The following is a 24,090-nucleotide window of genomic DNA, read 5'->3' as shown; positions in this document are numbered from 1 at the left end:
CCCGGATAGAGCATCAACTCCATTGTGAAAGATAGATTTCTCTTATCTTCTTCTTTTCAGAAAACTTTCAGGAAAAAAAGGGCAGCATATGAAGAAGTATATGGATGTGATGGAAGCAACACTGGTTTGCAAGGAAAGAAAGGGTACGGAGAGCTACAATGCATGGTACAGTATAAACCAGGTTTAGCTATGTTTATTTTTCTTATTTCATGTTTTTACTGTTTTGGAATTACTGTTCCTTACTCCTTTTCTGCTTTGCAGAAACATACTTAGCCCCAAAGACAACAAAGCACGAAGAGCACGTATGCATACAGCTTTAAGACTTGTAAACTTTCTTGTGCTAAATTAATTAACAAAAGAAGTGCAACAGCACACAGAACAGGGCTAAGTGGCCAGTTACAAAACTGATCAGATTAAAGAAAGAAAAACATCTGAAATTATGAACAGCACAAGCCCCAAATTTTATCCTGTTGCTTGAAGATAAACGAATAGGCAAATGCAAATGCTGGCAAAGTCAAAACGAAGGAAAAGGCAAACATGGGGGAAAACATATCAACAATCCAATGTTGAAAATCAAGTGTAGATGTCTCCTAGCAACGATGTATAATTCTTCTAACCAACTGCCGTACCTGAAACTCACATTTTGACAAATTTAACATTTAGCATTGTTTGTATTACAGAAATCCTAAAGCCCTTTTTTGGCCTGTAACTCTGCTGCTTGACATATCTCAAAGCATTGCCACGCCCAGATAGAAAGCTCCCACCTGGGGTTACTGTAACACACTATGCCTCTATGAAATTGACTCTTCCTAGTGGTGGTCCCATCATATTCAGTTATCAATAGGTGTAAACCAACCAATGAACAGTCTGTCCTAAACTTGGTAAACCTGGTTTCTGGCCATTCATCATCCTTGTCCAGAAAGCTTATACAACCGAGGAGTTTAGTGAGTATCTGGTGGATAAAATCGCTCAGATTCGGGCTGGCTTGGACTCCGACTGGGCAGTATCTGACGAGGGGGAAACGGTGGGTTTGGCCGATAATATTTGGGAAGAGTTTGATCCTGTGACTCCGGATGAAGTGGACAGGATCATGGGGAAATTAAGTGCCGCCACGTGTTTGTTGGACCCGTGTCCCTCCTGGCTGGTTTATGCGGCTCGGGAGGTTACACGAGGCTGGCTCCTGGCAGTTATCAATGCTTCCTTGAGTGAGGGGTGCTTCCCTGCCACCTTGAAAGAGGCGGTGGTAAGGCCCCTCCTCAAGAAACCTGCCTTGGATCCAGCTATTTTAAATAACTTTCGTCCTGTCTCCAACCTTCGCTTCCTTGCGAAGGTTGTTGAGAGCGTGGTGGCACCCTTTGGTCCTGGAGGAAACTGAGTATCTGGATCCATACCAATCGGGTTTCAGGCCCGGGTACAGCACAGAGACGGCATTGGTCGCGCTGGTGGATGATCTCTGGCGGACCCAAGACAGGGGTTATTCCTCTGTCCTAGTCCTTTTAGACCTCTCAGCGGCTTTTGATACCATCGACCATGGTATCTTGCTGCGACGTCTTGAGGGGTTGGGAGTGGGAGGCACCGTTTTACAGTGGTTCTCCTCCTACCTCTCGGGCCGTTCGCAGACGGTGTTGGCAGGAGGGCAGAGGTCAACCCCTAGGCCCCTTAGTTGTGGGGTGCCTCAGGGGTCGGTACTCTTGCCCCTCCTGTTCAACATCTATATAAAGCCGCTGGGTGAGATCATCCGTGGTTTCGGGGTGAGGTATCATCAATATGCTGATGATACCCAGCTCTTTATCTCCACCCCGAACCAACCCAGCGATGCCCTCGATGTGATGTCCCGTTGGCTGGAAGCGGTACGGATTTGGATGGGGAAGAACAGGCTCCAGCTCAACCCGGCCAAAATCCCAAAGGTTCTGTTTGCCCTTCCACTATCTCACAAAGATCTGATGAACATGAAGACCTGTTTATCTTTACCTGACAAGGGTCTCCCCTGGACAAATCCAGCATATGGAACAAAAAACCCAGCTCACAGCTAAGGCAGAACTCCTTCTGGCATAAATGATTCTGGACCAAACAGCGCACGGGCTCTAAGAAATAAAGAACCTACAAAGATATGATGGATAAACAACACAGAATTATAGGAGGAAGGGGAATATTGCATAGGCATGTCACAAAAAAAGAAACAACACTGTGCTTACCTGTATCATGCAATTGCAGTAAGCATTTGGAATGTGGGGTTCAAGACCACCGAAAAGTGTCTTATTATAATGTTTGAAGTCAAAATCTTCTAGGCCCAGCTTGGAATATTTTATCGTGACCTAAATAAGACGAGCCAAAAAACATTCTGGTGTGACAATCATACAAATCCATAAGGACGGTGCACGTGTGGTAATTTAGCGAATCAGCATGCTGTAAGTCAGAGGCCTTCCACACCACAATTTCTCTTTCATATAAACTTCCCTAGAGTGTCTTGTGCAAATGCTTGATTCTTCAGAGCCTAATTCGGGAAGATTCTCAGATCATAATTATACTTGTGACAATACCTAAGTAATCTCAATTTCAACATTCACTTTTCTTACACCCCCCCAGCTAAAAATTAGTGACAATCTAACTTGAGGAGGCTGAGAAGAATTTGTTTCCAGACGGGATTGAAACTTATAAGGTATGGTGTAAAAGACAGGTATTTCCCCCCCCCCTACCTTTGCTCCCTTGAGTACATTTAAACTTTCTTTAAAGAAAAAAGGAGGAAGATTCTGAGCAGCAACTTAAAAACGCACCTTCCTGTATTTCTTTGCCACCATGTAAATCCGCGGCTCCTCCTCTCTTCCAATGGGGGATTCAGGGACTTGACTGAAATTATCAAATTCACGGTCGAGCTCCTTTAATCGGTAGGGAATCTGTAGTAAACAGGAACATGCTCATTTTCAGTTTGCCTGCTTATCTCTTTTCCTATTTTGCGTTTTGCAACACCAAAACAAAGCAGATACACAAAAACAATGAGATATAGTTGAAAGTAACAAACCCTTCAACTCCCAAATCCATGTGCTGATTCTTTTTCCTTCCATCTGGTTCTAAATCACACATCGGTGCCACACCTTTTGCAGTAATGTTAACTCCAGACTCAAGCAGAGATAAAGATCTTTACACTCCAGCCAACTCGGATTCCTAATTCTCAGCAACCTAAGCCACTCTGGCCCATGGCATGGAAACCTGAGAGCATTAATCTAAGGAGGTTTTGGGCTACCCGAGTGGGCTTTGTACTATCAACCATCTGTATTAACATGGGTGAAAGAGTGGATAACTCTGAGAAATAAAAGGTTGTTATATTTGGAGGGACACGATTTACAATTGGGATGGCACGCTTTTTTATGGCATGGGAAAAATAAAATTCATAAGTATTTCCAAAATCACTATATAAGAAATGCTTTGTTAACAGTATGGGAAAAATTAAAACTAAAATATATGTAAAAATTCCAGGGTGGCTATCAATGATGGAAGCTTTTCTAAATCCAAACTTGGCAGAATTTGGAAAAGTTTGGACATATAGAGATATTCTAAATACTGGTGGGAATTTAAAATCGAGACAAGAATTGGAAAATCGGGGTATCACAACCTGTCGTGATGGGCACATCTACAGATGCAAAACAGATACGAAAAAGACATGAAACTGTATGGGTTTTATAAAGAACAAACTGTATTTGATAAGATATTGTTAACATCTGATGAGAAATTAAGAAAATGTATAATTTTTTGTTAATTTTGGAGATGGAAAGTGAACAAGTTAAAGAAACAATGGCAAGGTGGGTGAAAATATTTTGTTATAATATAGAACTAGAAAAATGGCAAAAATCATAGGAGAGAAATTATAAATTGACAATGTCAACTTCGTATAAAGAAATATAAAATGTCTATATAAAATGTTTTATAGATGGCACTTGCCACCAGCAAGATTAGCAAAAATGTTTAAAATATGTCAGATACATGCTGGAAATGTAAACATAACTCAGGCACGTATTATCATATTTGGTGGACATGTGGTAAAGCAAAGGCTTATTGGAAAAAGATACATACTTGGTTAAAAAAAATCTTGGGAGAACATGTGGAATTTAAACCTGAACTTTTTTTTATTAGGTATAATGCCAGAAAAGATTAATAAACAAAGTTTCTATTTGATTCTACATGTCACAACAGCAGCAAGAATAGTCTTCGCGCAATGCTGGAAAAATGAAGGAGTACCACCAGAGGAAGAAATAATTTAAAAAATATTGGAATGGGCAGAGATGGACAGATTAACAATGAGACTGAAAGATAAAGAAGAAACAGAATACTACTAAATCCGGGAGTCATTCTACAAATGGCTAGAGCTGTGGTGGCGAACCTATGGCATGCGTGCCACAGGTGCCACGCAGAGCCCTCTCTGTGGGCACATGCACCATCGCCCCAGTTCTAGGCCTTCAGCTGGGTGTTATAAAACCTTTTTGTTTTAGGCCTCCGCCAGTGTGTGCAAAAAAAAAAGGTTCAATAAATCAACCAATTTCAATTTCTCGCAAGGAAAAAAAAAAGATCTCGCAAAGTTGGAATTGATTGAACTTTTTAGTCTCACCCAGTCTTCCATTACCACTGCAGCCACGCCCACCCAATTGGCCACAGCCATCCAAGTGAGTTTTAGGTTGCAGTTTGGGCACTTGGTCTCTAAAAGGTTCCCCATCATTGGGCTAGAGCACGGGTCGGCAACCCGCGGCTCCGGAGCCGCATGCGGCTCTTTGAGCCATCTCCTGTGGCTCCCAGCCGCCCGGTGCGCGCGCACCTCTTCGAACGGGGAGTGGTGCGCGCGCACCTCTCCAAATGGAGAGTGGCACCGCCCGTTCCGAGAGGTGCGCGCGCACCTTTCCGAAGGGCGGAGGTGCGCGCGCACCTCTCCAAGCCGCCGCCGTCCCGTCCGGAGACCTGCCGCGTTCGTCAAACATTGACGAACACGGCAGCTGTGCAAACGGGATGGCGGCGATTTGACGAGTGCGCGCGCACCTCTCCAAGCCGCCGCCGTCCGGAGACCTGCCGACAGACGGCGGCGGCTTGGGAGAGGTGCGCGCGCACTCGCCAAACCGCCGCCATCCCGTCCGGAGACCTGCCGCGTTCGTCAAACATTGACGAGCACGGCAGCTGTGCAAACGGGATGGCGGCGGCTTGGGAGAGGTGCGCGTGCACTCGCCAAACCGCCGCCATCCCGTCCGGAGACCTGCCGCGTTCGTCAAACATTGACGAACACGGCAGCTGTGCAAACGGGATGGCGGCGGTTTGGCGAGTGCGCGCGGACCTCTCCCAAGCCGCCGCCGTCCGGAGACCTGCCGACGGACGGCGGCGGCTTGGGAGAGGTGCGCGCGCACTCGCCAAACTGCCGCCATCCCGTCCGGAGACCTGCCGCGTTTGTCAAACATTGACGAACACGGCAGCTGTGCAAACGGGATGGCGGCGGCTTGGGAGAGGTGCGCGAGCACTCGCCAAACCGCCGCCATCCCGTCCGGAGACCTGCCGCGTTCGTCAAACATTGACGAACACGGCAGCTGTGCAAACGGGATGGCGGCGGTTTGGAGAATGCGCGCGTACCTCTCCCAAGCCGCCGCCGTCCGGAGACCTGCCGACGGACGGCGGCGGCTTGGGAGAGGTGCGCGCGCACTCGTCAAACCACCGCCATCCCGTTTGCACAGCTGCCGCGTTCATCCATGTTTGACGAACGCGGCAGGTCTCTGGACGGCGGCGGCTTGGGAGAGGTGCACACACACTCTCCAAACTGCCACCATCCCGTTTGCACAGCTGCCGCGTTCGTCCATGTTTGACGAACGCGGCAGGTCTCCGTACGGGATGGTGCGCACCTCTCCAAAGGGGAGACCCGTCGCCGCGCAGGTGCGCGCACTTTTTGCGGCTCCCACTTTTTTGTTTGTGTGATGGAACCGGTTCTAAGTGGCTCTTTTCCTTTTTCCGGTTGCCGAACCCTGGGCTAGAGGAAAGAAACAAGGAATAGGAATTAGGAATTGACTACCGTATTTTCCGGCGTATAAGACTGGGTGTATAAGACGACCCCCTACATTTCCTGTTAAATTATAGGGTTTGGGCTATACTCGCCGTATAAGACTACCCCTCTTCCAACGCACACCAAATAAAAATTAAAAACATCAGATTTGATTTTAATATGGTAATTTTAATTCAAATGCTTATGACATGCAGGTACTTAGTAGGAAAACTGTCACTTATAAACATAAGGCTGTTTGTCATCAAACATGTAAACATAAAACAGTGCAAGTGGATTAAACTTTAATAATAATAATAATAATGAAGAAGAAGAAGAAGAAGTTGGAAGGGACCTTGGAGGTCATCTAGTCCAACCCCCTGCTAAGGCAGGAAACCCTATACCATTTCAGACAAATGGCTGTCCAGTCTCTTCTTAAAAACTTCCAGTGTTGGAGCATTCACCACTTCTGGAGGCAGGTTGTTCCACTGGTTAATTGTTCTAACTGTCAGGAAGTTTCTCCTTAGTTCTAGGTTGCTTCTCTCCTTGACTAGTTTCCATCCATTGCTTCTTGTCCTGCTTTCAGGTGCTTTGGAGAATAGCTTGGCTCCCTCTTCTTTGTGGCAGCCCCTGAGATATTGGATCACTGCTATCATGTCACCCCTCACCCTTCTCTTCGTTAAATTACACATACCCAATTCCAGCAACCTTTTCCTATTTTCCTAATTCACTTTTTCACTTTTCCTAATTCACTCTAAAGCTTTCCCTGCGCAGAGCCTTAAGTAACACCAGCTGCCTGCAATTAGTGCAGGTTCTCATCCCACCAGGCTCAAGGTTGAGTCAGCCTTCCATCCTTCCGAGGTAGGTAAAATGAGGACTCAGGAGCAATAAACTGACTTTGTAATAATGCTGCTTGTGGGGGGGGGAAAGCTCTAATAAGCAAGCATATACATAGAATGAAGGCTATTGCTAAGCACATTGATTTGTGCTTTAAATTGTAAGCCACCCTGAGTCTTCGGAGAAGGGCGGGATATAAATGGGATTTTTTTAAAAAAAAGACCAAATGGGAGATCCACTCCAGGTTTTCCAGCCAGCCCGCCCAGTTCCTGAGTCAAATGTGTCCTTAGAGCTAAGCAGCTGCTCTGGCTACGGCATTCCCCACCTGCCTTTCAAGTTGCTCTTGCATTCCCCACCTGCCTACAGCTGCTCTTCAACTTTAGAAGGAAAGACGCCCAGACCCCAGCCTGTAAAAAATCACAGACTGCAGCTTCTACTCCAATTGGTCCCGCTTTTCCTGCGCAGACTAAATGGAAGATCCGCTCCAGGTTTTCCAGCCAGCCCTGTCCCTAAAGTTTCAGCACCCGGCGTATAAGACGACCCCTGACTTTTGAGAAGATTTTCATGGGTTAAAAAGTTGTCTTATACGCCGGAAACTACGGTATTAGCACTTTTGAATCCAAACAGCACGCTGGTTGAAAAATTAATATATCTATGTAAGAGATAAACTAATAAAAACTTTATAAAAAAAATAAAAAAATAATAATTCAGTAGTATTTGTAGGATTCCCCTCCTAACTACAAATAGCATGATCTTATAAGGCAGTCATTAATACTACATAGCCCCCACATAAAATGGGCAGGTTTCAAATTGGCTACCTGATTCCGGAGCTTGGTCCTGGGGTTTGGAGCATAGCCAATGAAGCCAACTTTCTTCATGGTCCGAAGGATATCTGGATCAACAAGTGGAGCTCGTCTGTAAAATAGGCAATCATTCAATCATTTTTAAAATCTCTGTAATCACTCCTTTTAAAGCTAGGCTGCCCAAATAGTGAAGAGGAGGATACCACCAAATTCCCCATCTCAAATGATGTTACTTTCCAACAACTTCTATCCTCTTCTTACCACTCCTAGGTTGAAGAAGTACCTGGGTGCAGGGATAGAATTGGCTGCAGGCCAATCAGACAGCAACGACTCAGTGGTCAGAGGTACAGGTATAAGTGACAAGGGCATGAGATCTTGGTTCCAGTCAAGGTGGGGCAAGGTGTCCACAATACAAGGTAAGGCAAAGTCGGTTTCCCGGGAGTAGGCATTGAAGGTGATCTCAGGTGAATCAGCCCATAAGTGGACACAGCCTTCTGAGTCTCCAAAAACCATAGCTTGTTTGCTGGATGACACATCAAAGCTCATTATTAGCTGTCCCACTGTATTAACATGAAATATGTCAGCAGGATTGGCTAATCCAGTAGGTTCACAGAACTGACATTGACCTAGAACAGAAAGCAAAAGAAGAAATGAATTGTCTCTAGATCTTTAACATAACATTCCCAGCATGACTTCATTTATTTTCTAGGGCAGGGGTGTCAAACTCAATTTCATTGAGGGCCGCATCAGGATTGCGGTTGCCCTCAGGGGGGCGGGTGGGTATGGCCAGGGTGGGCGTGGCCTACTGGGTGGGCGTGGCTAGAGTGCATATGGCCTACTGGGTGGGCGTGGCCAGCTCCACATCGTTCGCATCAAGGGGGCCTATGGGGGCCTGGGCAGGAGTGGGACAGATCTGAGGGTCTCTGGCAGAAGGAGGGTCTCTGGGCCAGGGCCAAGGCAGTGGGGGCCATTCCCTCACTGTTTCCAGGATGGCTTCACGGGCCACATGAAACCACTTCGCGGGCCGGATCTGGCCCCCGGGCCTTGTGTTTGACATGTCTGTTCTACGGTTAGAGTTTGATGAAATTGCATTCCAAAGTTCCAGCGCAATAAAGATCAAAGTTTCAGATCAGAGGACAATTCAGCTGGCTACTTGCCTGTCTGAGAGATGATGGCCAGGCGAGATGTGTAGGTAGGAATAAACTTCAGAAACAAAGGATCGATATGGACCTGCAGAGGTGTAATGGCTCGCAACATGCGTAAGTCGTACACCTTGAGGAAACGATCACAAGCTAGGCCATTCATTCGACTGGAGAAGCCACATGTCACCAACAGATTGCCATGGACGTCAAAATCGGACAAACTGCCTGAGTAGGCATCAAACTCATGTTCTACGGCAAAAGTGCGGAGATCACGCAGGGAAACCTAATGTAAAAGCCTGAGATATATTATATGAGAGCTGCTTAAAGCTCCCGGAAGCCAAGAGGTTGAAATAAGGAGGTTAATATTACCTTTCCTGATGTGTGACCACAAAAGAAGAAACGATTCGACTGTCTCATAATTGTAACTCCAGGAATTTCCACCGAGTACTAAAATGGATATGGATACAGATAAAAGCTGGAGTTAAAAAAACCTGGAGAGGGAAAATTTAAGCTGTTGTTCCTTTCTTAACCAAAACGTGTTGCTACATTACCAGTGTGACCCCTTTTTTCTTCTATTCATATTTGTATTATGATTTTGTATTATGATCTTATTCTTAACATTCGTAACACAGACAAGTTTGTTTTGAAATATGTATTTTAATTTAACATATCCAAAATTCTGGTGAGAAGATAATAAATAATAATAAATATTTTTTATTTCAATGGTACTTCTTTGGGGGAGAGAGCATAAGTATCATTTCATATTGGCCATAATAAAAAACAGTATAGGTAATCCTCGACTTACAACCACAACTGAGCCCAACATTTCTGTTGCTAAGTGAGACATTTGTTAAGTGAGTTTTGTACCATTTTACGACATTTCTTGCCACAGCTGTTAAGTCAATCACCGCAGTTGATGACTTAGTAACCCAGTTGCTAAGTGAATCTGGCTTCCCTATTGACATTGCTTGTCAGAAGGTAGCAAAAGGTGATCCCATGACCTGGGGACACAGCAATGGTCATAAATGACGAGTCAGTTGCCAATTTTGATCACGTGGCCACGGTGATGCTGCAAGGGTCGCAACTGTGAAAAACTGTCATATCATTTTTTTCCAGTGCCGCTGTAACTTTGAACAGTCACCAAACGAACTGTTGGAAGTTGAGGACTACCTGTACTGTCTGAAAAATCATTACAGGGAGGGAACAATATCTCTCAATTAATTATCTCTCTTAACATGAGCTAAGCGGTATCTCTTCTGCTTTAGACCCACAGTTTGTTTATAGGACTGAGACAAAGTGACATTTCAGTAGAAACGAGTCTTGCTTTCACCAGATATCTGCCTTTAACCAAACCACCCTGTGCAGCAGTCTGAGATTGTTAGGATCTGTTCCACAATAAAACAGCAGGTGTGTTCTAAGCCAGGCTATACCTTCTGAGTTTCCTGCACTGTGTTGAGGTCTATTTCAATCACGTGGCTGGTTAGGCCTCCCACAAGCAAAGTGCCAGGATCAGTCAGTAAAAGGCTGTGCATGTCCTCACTTTCATCCATGCTTCAGGAGAAAAAGGGAACAGTTCAGGCCAGATCTGATTGATATCTTCCATTCACACATGGTTTTCTTATACCTTTTTAAGTAAATACAGACAATGTTACGTCACAAAAAAAACAACAACAAAAAACACCACCACCCTGTGGTCATCATCACAGATATTGACGCTGTCCCTTATTCTTCCTGAGAAAAGACCGGCTGTGAAATCTAAGCTTTCTTCTGCAGTTTCTGTGGGGTTTTTTTTTTCAAATAGGCAATAATCTACTAGGTAATGAAAAAGCCACATCGTGCTTCTGAGATTCTGCGTTTCCCATCAGTCCAGCAATGAACAACCTTTTTCTGCAATAAAATCCCCATTCAACCTTTGCGTGATAAACCACATGATTCCTAAAATATGGAATCCTGTTGTCTTACAAAAAAGTTTTGGCTTTATCCAATTTGGGGTTTACCAAAGAGGATAATCATATCTAACTGGAAAGAAAGGCAACTTCCCTGATAGAAAGTTGTTCTTTACATTTGAAAAATCTTTTGCTTTAAAAAGACTCCATATTATGCTATTATGCAATCCAGATTCAATGAGAAGCTAAACAGATGGAAGTGATTTCACAAAGACATTTATACTTACCATATCTACACCATCCAAAGTCTACAGAGGACAGTTAAGAAATATGAAATATAAATAAATAAATATGGATCATTTATGTTTTGCTGTGTTTGGTTAATTTAATCATGGAAATATACTTAATTCCTGTTTCACTTCATTATCATAATTCAATGTAGGCCTTTACTATATTTTACTATTTTAATAATATATTTAAAATGGTGTACTATAGGCTGAACTCCATAAATGGATGAGTTCTGAACAAAAAGAGGATTGTGACTAGGACAAAAATTGTTGGGAGAATTCCAGAATACGTCTTAACCTAAGGACATGCAATTTCAAGGAAGACCAACATCATGATTGAGTGCCTAAATTATCTATTTTTAATAATAATTTTTATTGAACTTTAAAAACACACAAGTAAAAAATAAATGCTAAGAAGAATATAACAATTTTTCAACCAAAACTATCTTCATTCTATATTTCATTTATCTATCAGAAATAATACTCATTATTCAATTTTAATCAGCAAAACTGCATTAAGAGTTAACAGATGTGTGTGTGTGTGTGTGTGTGTATAAACCTTAAACAAATAAATCAATTTCATATTCTTTTCCTTTTCTTTACACAATAATTTATCACTTTCTCTAAAAATATAGCCAAAAAATCTCTTCTTTCCTTATCTTATATCTGTAAACAAATCTTTAAAGTCTCATCATTCAATTTTAGTCAACAAAAATTCCATTAAGAACTACCAGAAACAACGATGTATTGAAAATCTTGATATTTAATCCCTTCAAATAATATCCCACATATTAATTTTTTAATCATTTTCTCTTTATCTTCTCTCAGAAATTCTGTCACAAGTTAAGCACTTGCCTTTTTTATCACTTTCTCTAAACATGAAACAAAAATTCTTCTTCCCATATCTTATCTACACACAGATTGTTAAAGCCTCATCATTTATTCCTGGTCAAGGAAAAAACCGTTAAAAGCAACTTAAAGAAAAAATGTTTCACCTTGATTAAATAAACCAACTTTATAATTGTCTTGCTTTTAAAAATCTTGATATTCATTCCTTTTAAGTAATGTCCCTAAAGCTGATTTCTTTTCATTCTCTAAAAAACTTGTCCAAGTCACTTTTCTGAGTTGAAATCCACACATTCAAGACATTCTTTAGATTTATTATTTGCTTGTCTCTTCTAGCTATTAAAAACATCAGCCTGTTTCATTTGCAAGTCCTTATAACTTCTTTGTTAGCATCATTTTTGTAGCCTATCATTTTTAAAGCCATATCCAAAATAGCCTGATTATGCTGTATCCTATTCTACGTCTTCTACCTTCTCCTTTAAATAATTTTTTATAGTAGCAGACAATCTTAAGAAATAGCTGTGAGTACAATGTTAAATATCCACGAATTCTTTGAAAGTGATTATGTAGTCACTTTTGTTTTTAATTTTATAATACTACAAGCTGCTCAGTGTCTCTGGAAATATAACAGAACTTAAGTTGCAATAATAAATATATGATAAATACATTTACAAAATCAACCATTTTTGGTGTGCACCATTCACTTCCAAGAACTGCCACACTACCCTCTGGAATGGCACATTCAGCAAGAGGTTTTGGAGGGTTCTAAGAATTACATTTAAGATTTTGTAGGAAGCAGGTTATAACCCCTTGCTGAATATAAACAAATGGCTAAAAGAAATGATACATATCTTTTGCAGTCATCCAAGAACTCCCATAAATAGAAGGTACTTACAGGTAATCAAAGATTATGAGCCCACCTCTTGACATGTATTTTAGGTTGTTTTTGGTCAGAAAGAACACACCATTTTCCAGGCTCTGGATCTGTCGAATGTCATCATTGCTGTGTACCTGGAAGGAGGAATATCGTTCCAGGGCTGGACCAAAGAAAGAAGTGGCATGACCCTAAAACAGAGAGAGGCAAGTCAATCAACCTTGTTCCAACACTGGGCTGAACGTGCAGAGACTACAATGAGAGAGACTTGAAAAAGAAACCCAAAACGTGCTCAATTAACAGTCTTCTCAAAGGGCCAGTTTATTTTTATTCTCATGAAATCTTCTGTTTCTTTCACCCGCTCAACTATGTAATACTGTCTGCTACGTCAACCAACCTTACTTTGTTTTTCCTTTGGCTAACATAGGTGTTACTGTTTGGTCAAATATAGTGAGATCACAAAATAACTGGGTTACAAACGAATTCATCTGTTTCATTTTCAAAGCTCGTATCCCATCTTTTCCCTAAAATCATCCATCATGGCCACCAAGTTAGTTTGAAGTCCATCCTTCCTCAGAGTGTGGCCTAGTACAAACATACAATCAATTTTAATCAAACCTGGCACGTAAACAAAAAAAACCCCTACTTACTCCGTGGTTTCCAACCCAGAGCATTTCTTCATGTAGATCAAAGTGGGAGAAAGAAACAGGTACACCCACTTCTGAAACAACGGTGTGGAGTTCGGAATACATGCCCTCCATGATATGCACTGAGTCAGGCACAGTGATGCCTTCCAGAGGGACTCCTTCTGGATCCAGCTCCATATTCTGTAACAGGCTTGGGTTGAGGTGGGGATCTAGGGCAGGATGTAGGGAAGGAACATATTCTGCAAGGGCTGGATCAAGACCTTCAAAATTCATGGTGGGTGTTTATCTGTATAGCGGAGGGAAAAAAAATACAATCCTTAATTTCCTAGGTAGTATAAATATGATAGAAATATTCACTTAATGAGTACAATAAGCTCTTCTTTTAGTCCTAAATGTGAACCAAAGTGTAAGATGAAATCAACTGAGTTATGTAAGTGCATCAAGCAACCTGGTTATCCTAACTGTCAATAGTTCATGGTTCATCGGAACCATGACAAAGTCTTTAGAAAAGCAGGTAGGTAGAGAATACCTACAATACCAATGCATTCCATTTTTAATCAGAGAAAATTGCTCATGTTCAAATGTTACACTCAGAGGTCACAATGTAGAGAGAAAGCGAGGCAAAGGACTGTATACAATAATGCCCAATAAAGGAATAAATTATGATTAACATGCAATTTTAACCCAACAGAATACTGGAAAGAAGTTATGTAAAAAGGCTGATTTTTCCAAAAGCAAGGTAGTTCTCCCTAAACTAAACAGAATGTGTGGAGGAAAGGAAGGGAAGAGAGAAGCCAGCAAAAGAAAGACTGCTCAATTATGGATTAGTGGCTGTGGACAACAAAAAGGCCTATTCCCCCCCCCCAATGTAGCCTTATGGTGGAGGCAGTTGGACAGTGCATTAGAATGTTGCTGGCTACTCCATTCTAAGCTCCCCTCTTGGTCATGTGACCTATATCCAAGCTATTATTGAGGGGTTGGAAACAATTCCAGAAGCATTGGTTTTTTTTCCTTGTCTCGTTTATTCTCATGCTTTCTATGGCTATACTGTATATTGCTGTACAACTATTTCCTGTGTAATTACATAAACACTTTTTAACTGAACAATTAGATAAATATATATACTCAGCATATATTTATTGCTGAATTCAAGGTTTACTATCAAAACTATGCACTACTCATTAAAAAATGGAATTAAAAAAGTGTAGCCAGTATGAATAATTCAATTTCCCTCTACAAAGTTATAGCATCCCGAGAAGGATGGATGCCTGCTGTAGCTGGACTTCAATTATTGTAACGGTGCTGTTTCCAGGCAAGAGGCATTGTCAGATCAAAAACATAAAGGCATTAAATAGAATGATATCCGTTATTTATTAGATTTTTCTCACATTACTTTATAAATAACTCAAGGTGTCAAATATACCTAATATTTCTTCCTATTTTCCCCACAAAAACAACCGTATGAGATAGATTGGGTGGAGAGTGACTGGCCCAAAGTCACCCAACTGGTTTTCATGCCCAAGATGGGACTAGAAAGTCTTGTTTCTAGGCCAGCACAATCACCACACCAAAGTGGCTCTCTTAATTATTTATGATCCAAAACTCAACTTGTAGGTGCATAATAGTGGATTATGCATCCAGCTTTAACTTGGAAAAAAGTAATATTCAGCTATCAAAGATTTCACAAATGCTGTCTGTCCTAAACTCTGGTTTGTCCTAGCACTACAATATGAAGCAAAATTGGATCAAATATGTTGTCCATTTTTCGACTAGAAACTAAATCAGAAGCAAAGCCTAGGGGGGAAAAAACATAATAAAATTTCTCTAATACTAAAATGCGTAGCCTAAATGTATTAAGTGTGCATTAATTGCCGCTGAAGAAACTGAGATATGCTGGAAACAAAAATAAAGTTGTGCTGTACCAAGTCTGTTTCTGGGAGTACCTCTTAAGTTGTACTCTGTGAGATTTACTTCTAATTAAACATGCATATCTCACAATTAAGCAGAACCAAGTCCTTCCTTAAGGAAGTGTTCTATGCTAACCTATCTTCAGCTCTCTGACACAGAATCAAAATTCCCAAATTCATGACAAAGTTATAAATTGTTATACTAACTGGAATTGGGGAATTGCAGTCTTGACACATCTTCCCCCAGTATTTTTGAGAAAAACCACACTAAAAAAAGGCTCAGTCATTCAGGTCCTGATCTTCTCATGCCCGGACTATTGCAATGCGCTCTACACAGAGCTATCTTTGAAGAATATTCAGGAACTACAACTAGTGCAGAATGGGGCAGCGTGGCTAGTTCTTGGAGGCCCATAGGTTGGCCCATGTTACATTGGCTACTACTTTGCTTCTAGGTAGAATTCAAGGTGTTGGTTATCACCTTTAAAGCTCATGGCATGAGTCCAGACTATCTGAGGCATGCCGGCAGAAAAGGCATGTTGCAGGCTCCATTGGCCAAAGATTTTCAGCTGACAGAGCCCAGAAGAGTCTTTTCTGCCATAGTGCCTGCGCTTTGGAACGACGTCCCCCCCTCCCGAAGATGCAATCCATACCCTCCCTTCTGGCTTTCCAAAAGAGCCTGAAGACCTGGCTCTGCTAATTTACCTGGGCCCCAATGGGGATGCACCACTTGGAAGTGGCTATCGGATTAAGAGAAGATTCCCCCCTTCTCCCCTTGTACTTCGTGCTCCCTTCTTCATCACCTTTCAATTGCAAATGTCAATATTGTTTTTAACGTTTACTGGTTTTTAATGCTTGTAAGCCTCCGCAAGTCACTTCTAGCCAAGATGGGGAGCAAACAAATCTAATATCACATCTTGTTGTAATGAGCACCTACAAACGTCACCTTATCACTATTTTTATTTATTTATTTATGTTATTTATTTCCAGGAAAAACAGAAAGACAGGGAGGTAACAGACCCAAAGGAATAGCCCTTCTTTTTATTAGGTATGCAAAGGACGACAGTGTGTCACCTGTACGTTATGACAGATTGCTGAATATTCCCTTCCAAATGATCACCCGCCATAAAGCTGAAAAGTTGCGGCTCTTTATATCTGCTGAGCTCATCATTGCTGTGCTGCTCGAGCTGCTAAAAGTTGTAGTTCAACCACATCTGAAGGCTTAAAACGTTTTGGCGACCTCAAGGAAAGGCCAGTGGAAGTTGCTGAGAGGTAGAGCCCAACGCCATTTCCCCTTCGGATTAGGAGCACCGCACAGACTGGCCATAGCCTACGTCAGGGGTAGGCAACCTTGGTTCTATTATGACTCGTGGACTTCAACTCCCAGAATTCCTAAGCCACCTATGCTATGCCGGCTTAGGAATTCTGGGAGTTGAAGTCCACGAGTCATAAAAGAGCCAAGGTTGCCTACCCCTGGCCTATGTCAGCCAAATTCATAAGCTGACTCGCACTGCCCACAACCCACCGCGAAAAGCGAGGCTACGGGAAGTCGTTCATAACTTCCCGCTCCGTAACCTCGATTACTTGGGGCCGTAATATTCACACGTTAAGCGCCTTCCCATCCTTTCGGGAAACGGTATAAATTCCCCTCTCGAAAAGGGTGGGGGGGGAGGAGGAGGAGAAGAAGCATTACCCACAATGCTTTGCTCTCCGGGTTCGCTTCCTTCAGGCTGTTTCCGGTTCCTCACCTCCTCGGCCTCTTTGCCGCCGCTATAGCAACCCAAACCGTTCTCATTTCTTCTCCCTCGTCCACCTCTCAGGCTCTCAGAGTGGAACAAAGCCTTCCCGCTCCTCGACCAATCAGCAGAGGCTTCGTGGGAGAGCATCCAATCGGCAAAGACGTCGCGTAGCCGTTCAACGTGCAAGGACCCTCTTTCCTCGCTGCGTAAAGGGGAAGGACGGAAATTCAAAAGGGACAAAAGAGGAGCTGTTGTCACGAATGTGACTCAGCCAATTAAAGAGAAATTCCTTCCCTTCCCTTACCCCTCCCGCCAGGAGTGAGGTCGTTTTGTCGGAGTTCCTCCTTTTTTACGTCATTGAGGCACGTAGGAGTAATAAGGGAGCCTCGCCCATACAAAACAGCGACACCTTGTCAGAAAAGGTTTTCCACTCGGCGGGAACGTCGGATTCTTAAAGCGTATTTTTAATCTCACGCACAGGCACCTCTTCTTCTGTACTTTCCTGTCTCACTGAATCACATTCAGTGCAATACCCACATTGAGAAGTTGCCTCTTCCTTTTCTATAATGATGCAAGGAAGAGTGGAAAATTTCCAAGATCTGGGTGGAAAAAGTCTGGCTTGGTTACATAAAAACACGTGTCAAAAGAGAAGAAATGCCTGGAACAAGTTTGGAAAATGCTAAGAAAGTTCTTCCTTGATTCTGCCAAAACGCCATCTGAAGAATTCCCTCCGTAATCTTCAATCTATAAAGCATTTATAAAGGGTATTTCCTGGTCAAGGCCCCCTGAGAAGTCACCTATTATACTTGCTTGTTGTTGTTGTTAGTTGCGAAGTCGTGTCCGACCCATCGCGACCCTATGGACAACGTTCCTCCAGGCCTTCCTGTCCTCTACCATCTTCTGGAGTCCATTTAAGCTCACTCCTACTGCTTCAGTGACTCCATCCAGCCACCTCATTCTCTGTCGTCCCCTTCTTCTCTTGCCCTCAATCTTTCCCAGCATTAGGCTCTTCTCCAGTGAGGCCTTCCTTCTCATTAGGTGGCCAAAGTATTTGAGTTTTAGCTTCAGGATCTGGCCTTCTAAAGAGCAGTCAGGGTTGATCTCCTCTAGGACTGACCGGTTTGATCGCCTTGCAGTCCAAGGGACTCGCAGGAGTCTTCTCCAGCACCATAGTTCAAAGGCCTCAATTCTTTGGTGCTCAGCCTTTCTTATGGTCCAGCTTTCACTGCCATACATTGCAACTGGGAAGACCATAGCCTTGACTATACGCACTTTTGTTGACAGGGTGATGTCTCTGCTTTTTAGTGTGCTGTCTAGATTTGCCATGGCTTTCCTCCCCAGGAGCAAGCGTCTTTTAATTTCTTGGCTACAGTCCCCATCTTCAGTGATCTTGGAGCCCAGGAAAATAAAATCTGTCACTACCTCCATTTCTTCCCCATATACCTGCTTGTATAAATCAGCATATATAAATGCTCCTTCTTGGAGCATTTCTGCACTGCAGCCTCAAACCAGCTGGAAGCAAAACTGGCTTAAATCTCTTTCCAGATTTCAACCAGTGCTGTATTTTGATCCAAGGGTTGGAGCTGATGTTCTGTCTGGACCACGCTTATGCCCTTGCTTTTTCACCCTTACCACTTGTGCAGAAGAAGTAAGCACCAATCCCTTTCCATAGCTTTTTGAGAACCTGTGACTTCCACTGATATTTTTTGTATGAGCCCTCCTCCACTGACTTCCTCTGGTATTTGCAGGGCTTTTTTTCTCATAGAACGCTCAGAACAGAGTTCCGGCACCTTTTTTGGATGAAACCTTATAGGGCAGACAAGGCGGGTTGTATGACATGTGTGAGTTCCGGCACCTTTTTCTTTTACAAAAAAAAGCACTGGGTATTTGAAACCCCCTCATCTGATGTATCCGCTGAAGGAGTGGTAAGAAAAGAAAAACAATGCTGCAAGTTCATCAGTACAGTACACCTATTAACTTGGGCATTCCAGACTAGAAAGTGGGAGAACTCATGGGGTGGGGTGACTTAGGGGCTCAGTCTCAACCCAACCCACCTCACAGGGTTGTTGTAGGGAATATAGGAGGAGGAAGGTGTGTTGGTTATATTTGCTGCTTTGAGATATTTGTAAAAATAATAAAGGGTGTGGGAAGTCAGCCCTTCCCCCCCAAGAAAGAAATATTTTGGGGATATTAAAAAGGCAGAATATTATATTTCCCCAAATCAACTTAAAGGCAGAAAAGCAGGCCCAGTTTTCTTAATAGCCCCAAGCAGAAACTAGGCAGAGGCCAGGTCTGTAGAAATGCAGATTTGATAATCCCATTCAGAAGGTCTGAGGCCTCATTCATGAGCAAATACTGCCTGCAGAAACCCATTCAAGACAGGATATTTTGAAATCCCCTGCAGGAAAACTAACAGCTAACAATAGCAGAGTGATTAGAACCATCAACCCTTCACCCAAAAAATCCAACACAGAAAGTAAACCCACAGCCACAGAGAAGCAGGACATGACCTTTAGGACATAATAGGATTAACCCACCACCATCAGAATACCAGAAAGGCACACTCAGACTTAGGTCAAAGTTCATGCCACAGGAACAACTCCAAACATAAAAGCTCAAGAAGATATAAAAACCCACAATTCCCAGCTACATGTGCTCAGCTTTCCCAGAGCCATCTTTCTGTCTGGCTCTGCTCTTCAATAAACTACAACCTTCTTTCTAAAGCAGTCTCCATTTTGTTTATTCCCGGCTTGGACTGGACCCTGATGAAGATTTTCTTTCAACAGCGGCATACAAATAAAATAAAAATCCTTACTCAATTTCACTGATTTAAAAATAAAGACAAGTCCAGAGTTCTACCTTTTCACCACTGAAACTATTTAAAAGAAACAATTATTGGAAAGAAGGGGGGTTTCACCCATAAGCATAGGAACCAACTGGAATGGATGTATTTGTATAATGAAATGAAGTAAATTGGACAGCATCACTTGGGCTGTTCAAGTTCGAAGAATTGTAGATTTTTGTTTACATATGGCAGGAAAAGATTGATGGAAATGGTCTTTTTGAAAGATTGAGAGAAGGTACAGGACAATGTCATGTATTCCTCCCCTTGAGAAATGGTTGATCACTGTATTCTGAGTGGGACAGGCTGGTCATATGGATCAATGCTGTCAGAAAAAAATACTGGTTCATTCAGAGCTGTAATAAACCAGTATCCAATGATCACAAAAGGCAAATTGCTTGAAGCAAAGGATGGGTTTATTTGACAATGTAACGGTATAGAAATTGAAGGTGGCCAAGAGTTAAAAGACAGGAAAAGTAATATCTATAGGAAAAATTATCCTTTATTTGTGAGGTGTGCAGATGTGCCTGCTGGCATGTTTGCCTGTGCAGGGTCCAGTAGGGAGGGAGGAAATGCAGTTTTCTCACCCTGCAGAGTATGATAACGTTTGTCTCTTTGTGTGTCTAGATGTTGAATTTTGGATGATGGGTCTGGTGTTGGGAAATTGCATTAAGTGGGTAAAGATTTCCACATCTTGAGGGAATTTTCTTTAGTTATGATTGCTGTGTTTGTCAATTTCTTAATGGGAAACAAGCTTAGTTTTCACCTCCGTGAAATACAGGTGAAAAGATCTAACTGGTGTTTTGTTTTATGTTTCTGAATTCACTGACAGATCAGGCGTGCTCAGGGTCTTTGAGTGGAATTGATGGCAAGGAGTAGAGTTGGTGTCATGCGTGGCTTATGGGATATTTCATCTCACAACATTTTAGGGACTTTTAAGCATTACCCATTAAGTCTTGTGGCAAGGAATGCTATGAATCAGTTGTGCATTGTATGAAAGTACCGTATATACTTGAGTATAAGCCGAATTTTTCAGCCCACTTTTTGGGCTGAAAAATTCCACTTCGGCTTATACTCCAGTCAACAAAAAAAACTTACCGAGGACTTGTGCGCGGCCGAGGCTTTGGTGCTTCCGGGATCGCCCGCACCTCTCCCAAGCCACCGCCGTCCGAGACCTGCCGAAGTTTGGGGAGGTTTGGGGAGGTGCGCGCGCACCTCCCCAAACTCCGCGCCTTGCCTGCCTGCTTCTTTCCGCAGCGGAAAGAAGCAGGCAGGCAGGGCGCGGAGGAACGGAGACTTGCCGACGTTTGGGGAGGTTTGGGCGCCTCCCCAAACCTCGGCAGGTCTCCGTTCTTCCTGCCGACCTTTGGGGAGGTTTGGGCGCCTCCCCAAACCTCCCCAAACGTCGGCAGGTCTGCGCGGAGGAACGGAGACCTGCCGAGGTTTGGGGAGGTTTGGGGAGGCGCCCAAACCTCCCCAAACAGGAACGGAGACCTGCCGAGGTTTGGGGAGGTTTGGGGAGGCGCCCAAACCTCCCCAAAGGTCGGCAGGTCTGCGCGGAGGAACGGAGACCTGCCGAGGTTTGGGGAGGTTTGGGGAGGCGCCCAAACCTCCCCAAACAGGAACGGAGACCTGCCGAGGTTTGGGGACGTTTGGGGAGGCGCCCAAACCTCCCCAAAGGTCGGCAGGTCTGCGCGGAGGAACGGAGACCTGCCGAGGTTTGGGGAGGCGCCCAAACCTCCCCAAACAGGAACGGAGACCTGCCGAGGTTTGGGGACGTTTGGGGAGGCGCCCAAACCTCCCCAAAGGTCGGCAGGTCTGCGCGGAGGAACGGAGACCTGCCGAGGTTTGGGGAGGTTTGGGGAGGCGCCCAAACCTCCCCAAACAGGAACGGAGACCTGCCGAGGTTTGGGGACGTTTGGGGAGGCGCCCAAACCTCCCCAAAGGTCGGCAGGTCTGCGCGGAGGAACGGAGACCTGCCGAGGTTTGGGGAGGTTTGGGGAGGCGCCCAAACCTCCCCAAACAGGAACGGAGACCTGCCGAGGTTTGGGGACGTTTGGGGAGGCGCCCAAACCTCCCCAAAGGTCGGCAGGTCTGCGCGGAGGAACGGAGACCTGCCGAGGTTTGGGGAGGTTTGGGGAGGCGCCCAAACCTCCCCAAACAGGAACGGAGACCTGCCGAGGTTTGGGGAGGTTTGGGGAGGCGCCCAAACCTCCCCAAACGTCGGCAGGTCTGCGCGGAGGAACGGAGACCTGCCGAGGTTTGGGGAGGTTTGGGGAGGCGCCCAAACCTCCCCAAACAGGAACGGAGACCTGCCGAGGTTTGGGGACGTTTGGGGAGGCGCCCAAACCTCCCCAAAGGTCGGCAGGTCTGCGCGGAGGAACGGAGACCTGCCGAGGTTTGGGGAGGCGCCCAAACCTCCCCAAAGGTCGGCAGGAGGAACGGAGACTTGCCGAGGTTTGGGGAGGTTTGGGGAGGCGCCCAAACCTCCCCAAAGGTCGGCAGGAGGAACGGAGACCTGCCGAGGTTTGGGGAGGCGCCCAAACCTCCCCAAAGGTCGGCAGGAGGAACGGAGACCTGCCGACGTTTGGGGAGGTTTGGGGAGGCGCCCAAACCTCCCCAAAGGTCGGCAGGAGGAACGGAGACCTGCCGACGAGCCGCGGCCACACAGGGTATTCCTGTGTATTCAGGCTTGCAGAACGGCGGATCGGCTTATACTCGAGTCAATAACTTTTTCCAGTTTTGGGGGGTGAAATTGGGGGTCTCGGCTTATACTCGAGTCGGCTTATACTCAAGTATATACGGTATGTTGTTGTTGTTGTTAGTTGCGAAGTCGTGTCCGACCCATCGCGACCCTATGGACAATGTTCCTCCAGGCCTTCCTGTCCTCTACCATCTTCTGGAGTCCATCTAAGCTCACGCCTACTGCTTCAGTGACTCCATCCAGCCACCTCATTCTCTGTCGTCCCCTTCTTCTATTGCCCTCAATCTTTCCCAGCATTAGGCTCTTCTCCAGTGAGTCCTTCCTTCTCATTAGGTGGCCAAAGTATTTGAGTTTTAACTTCAGGATCTGGCCTTCTAAAGAGCAGTCAGGGTTGATCTCCTCTACGACTGACCGGTTTGATCGCCTTGCAGTCCAAGGAACTCGCAGGAGTCTTCTCCAGCACCATAGTTCAAAGGCTTCAATTCTTTGGCGCTCAGCCTTTCTTATGGTCCAACTTTCACAGCCATACATTGCAACTGGGAAGACCATAGCCTTGGCTATACGCACTTTTGTTGACAGGGTGATGTCTCTGCTTTTTAGTGTGCTGTCTAGATTTGCCATGGCTTTTCTCCCAAGGAGCAAGCGTCTTTTAATTTCTTGGCTACAGTCCCCATCTGCAGTGATCTTGGAATGAAAGTATAGCTATTATTATTTTCCTAAATTAGTTCTGAATCAGTTTCATTGGGTTACTTCAAGTGCTATTAATGAGATAGCCAATATGGAGTCCCTTGAGCTCCAATATGCAGATAAACAATTCTTTTATGCTCAATGACTGCCTATCAGCCCCTTCTCTCTTTGATTATTTTAATTTTTTTAAAGAAATACATAGGAACGTATATGCTGTGAATTAAAATGCCAATCTCCAGGATGATCTTAATTTCCAAGAAATGACACTGGGCTTTACATAAACCCGATAACCTGATTGATTAAATGCTGGTACATCAGTACTAATTCTTAGAAACCACATACTGTAGATAGACCTTCTCAGGAAGTTCTATCCTCAGCCTGGCCTTTTACATTTCCTACAGTGCAGCCATCACATATACATACACCCATCTTGTTGCTGATTGGCTTCTTTTCTTCCATTTTTCTCAGCATTATGGACTTCTCAAAAGAGCTGTGTCATCATATAATCTGTCCAAAATATGAGCCTGGTCATTTGTGCCTCAAGTGAGAACTTTAGATTGATTTGTTATAGAAGCCATTTTGTGTGTGTGTGTCCCCCCCCCCCCCGCTGTCCATGGTATTCTCAAGAGTCTTCTCAAATATTAAAGCTCAAAAGCATCAATGCTCTTTCTATCCTGCTTCTTCAAAGTCCAATTTCCATTTCCACAGAATAGCAGAGGGAAAATTTCTGCCTGCTTCATTACGCTTTGTAGGTATGGACACATTCCAATGACTTTATTGCTACCCTAACAAATGCTTATCTGCAGCATATTTCTGATTGTTGGTTTCTTTATTGTTGATAGTGTTAAAAGGTATGCTCCCTACCAATAACTTCTTTATTAGCTAGAAGGC

General features: G+C 44.1%; 1 protein-coding gene across 1 annotated transcript in view; it reads right to left on the bottom strand.

The window, feature by feature from the left end:
• Positions 1–17,053, bottom strand: part of PAN2 (poly(A) specific ribonuclease subunit PAN2) — a 46,980-nt gene extending 29,927 nt beyond the window's left edge. The window contains exons 1-11 of the mRNA XM_081318984.1: positions 16,925–17,053; positions 13,327–13,609; positions 12,698–12,867; positions 10,214–10,334; positions 9,153–9,230; positions 8,799–9,066; positions 7,925–8,267; positions 7,657–7,753; positions 2,775–2,894; positions 2,196–2,315; positions 1,972–2,100 (exon numbers count right to left, since the gene is read on the bottom strand). Coding sequence (XP_081175110.1) covers positions 1,972–2,100; positions 2,196–2,315; positions 2,775–2,894; positions 7,657–7,753; positions 7,925–8,267; positions 8,799–9,066; positions 9,153–9,230; positions 10,214–10,334; positions 12,698–12,867; positions 13,327–13,596 — 1,716 coding nt within the window. The 5' untranslated portion in view covers positions 13,597–13,609; positions 16,925–17,053. The remainder of the gene's footprint in view (positions 1–1,971; positions 2,101–2,195; positions 2,316–2,774; positions 2,895–7,656; positions 7,754–7,924; positions 8,268–8,798; positions 9,067–9,152; positions 9,231–10,213; positions 10,335–12,697; positions 12,868–13,326; positions 13,610–16,924) is intronic.
• Positions 17,054–24,090: the final 7,037 nt, after the last annotated feature.

The sequence above is a fragment of the Vipera berus genome, assembly GCF_964194415.1.
Source record: "Vipera berus genome assembly, chromosome: 2".
Lineage (NCBI taxonomy): Eukaryota > Metazoa > Chordata > Lepidosauria > Squamata > Viperidae > Vipera > Vipera berus.
Note: the sequence above shows the minus strand (reverse complement) of the source record. Positions and strands in the feature narration are given on the sequence as shown.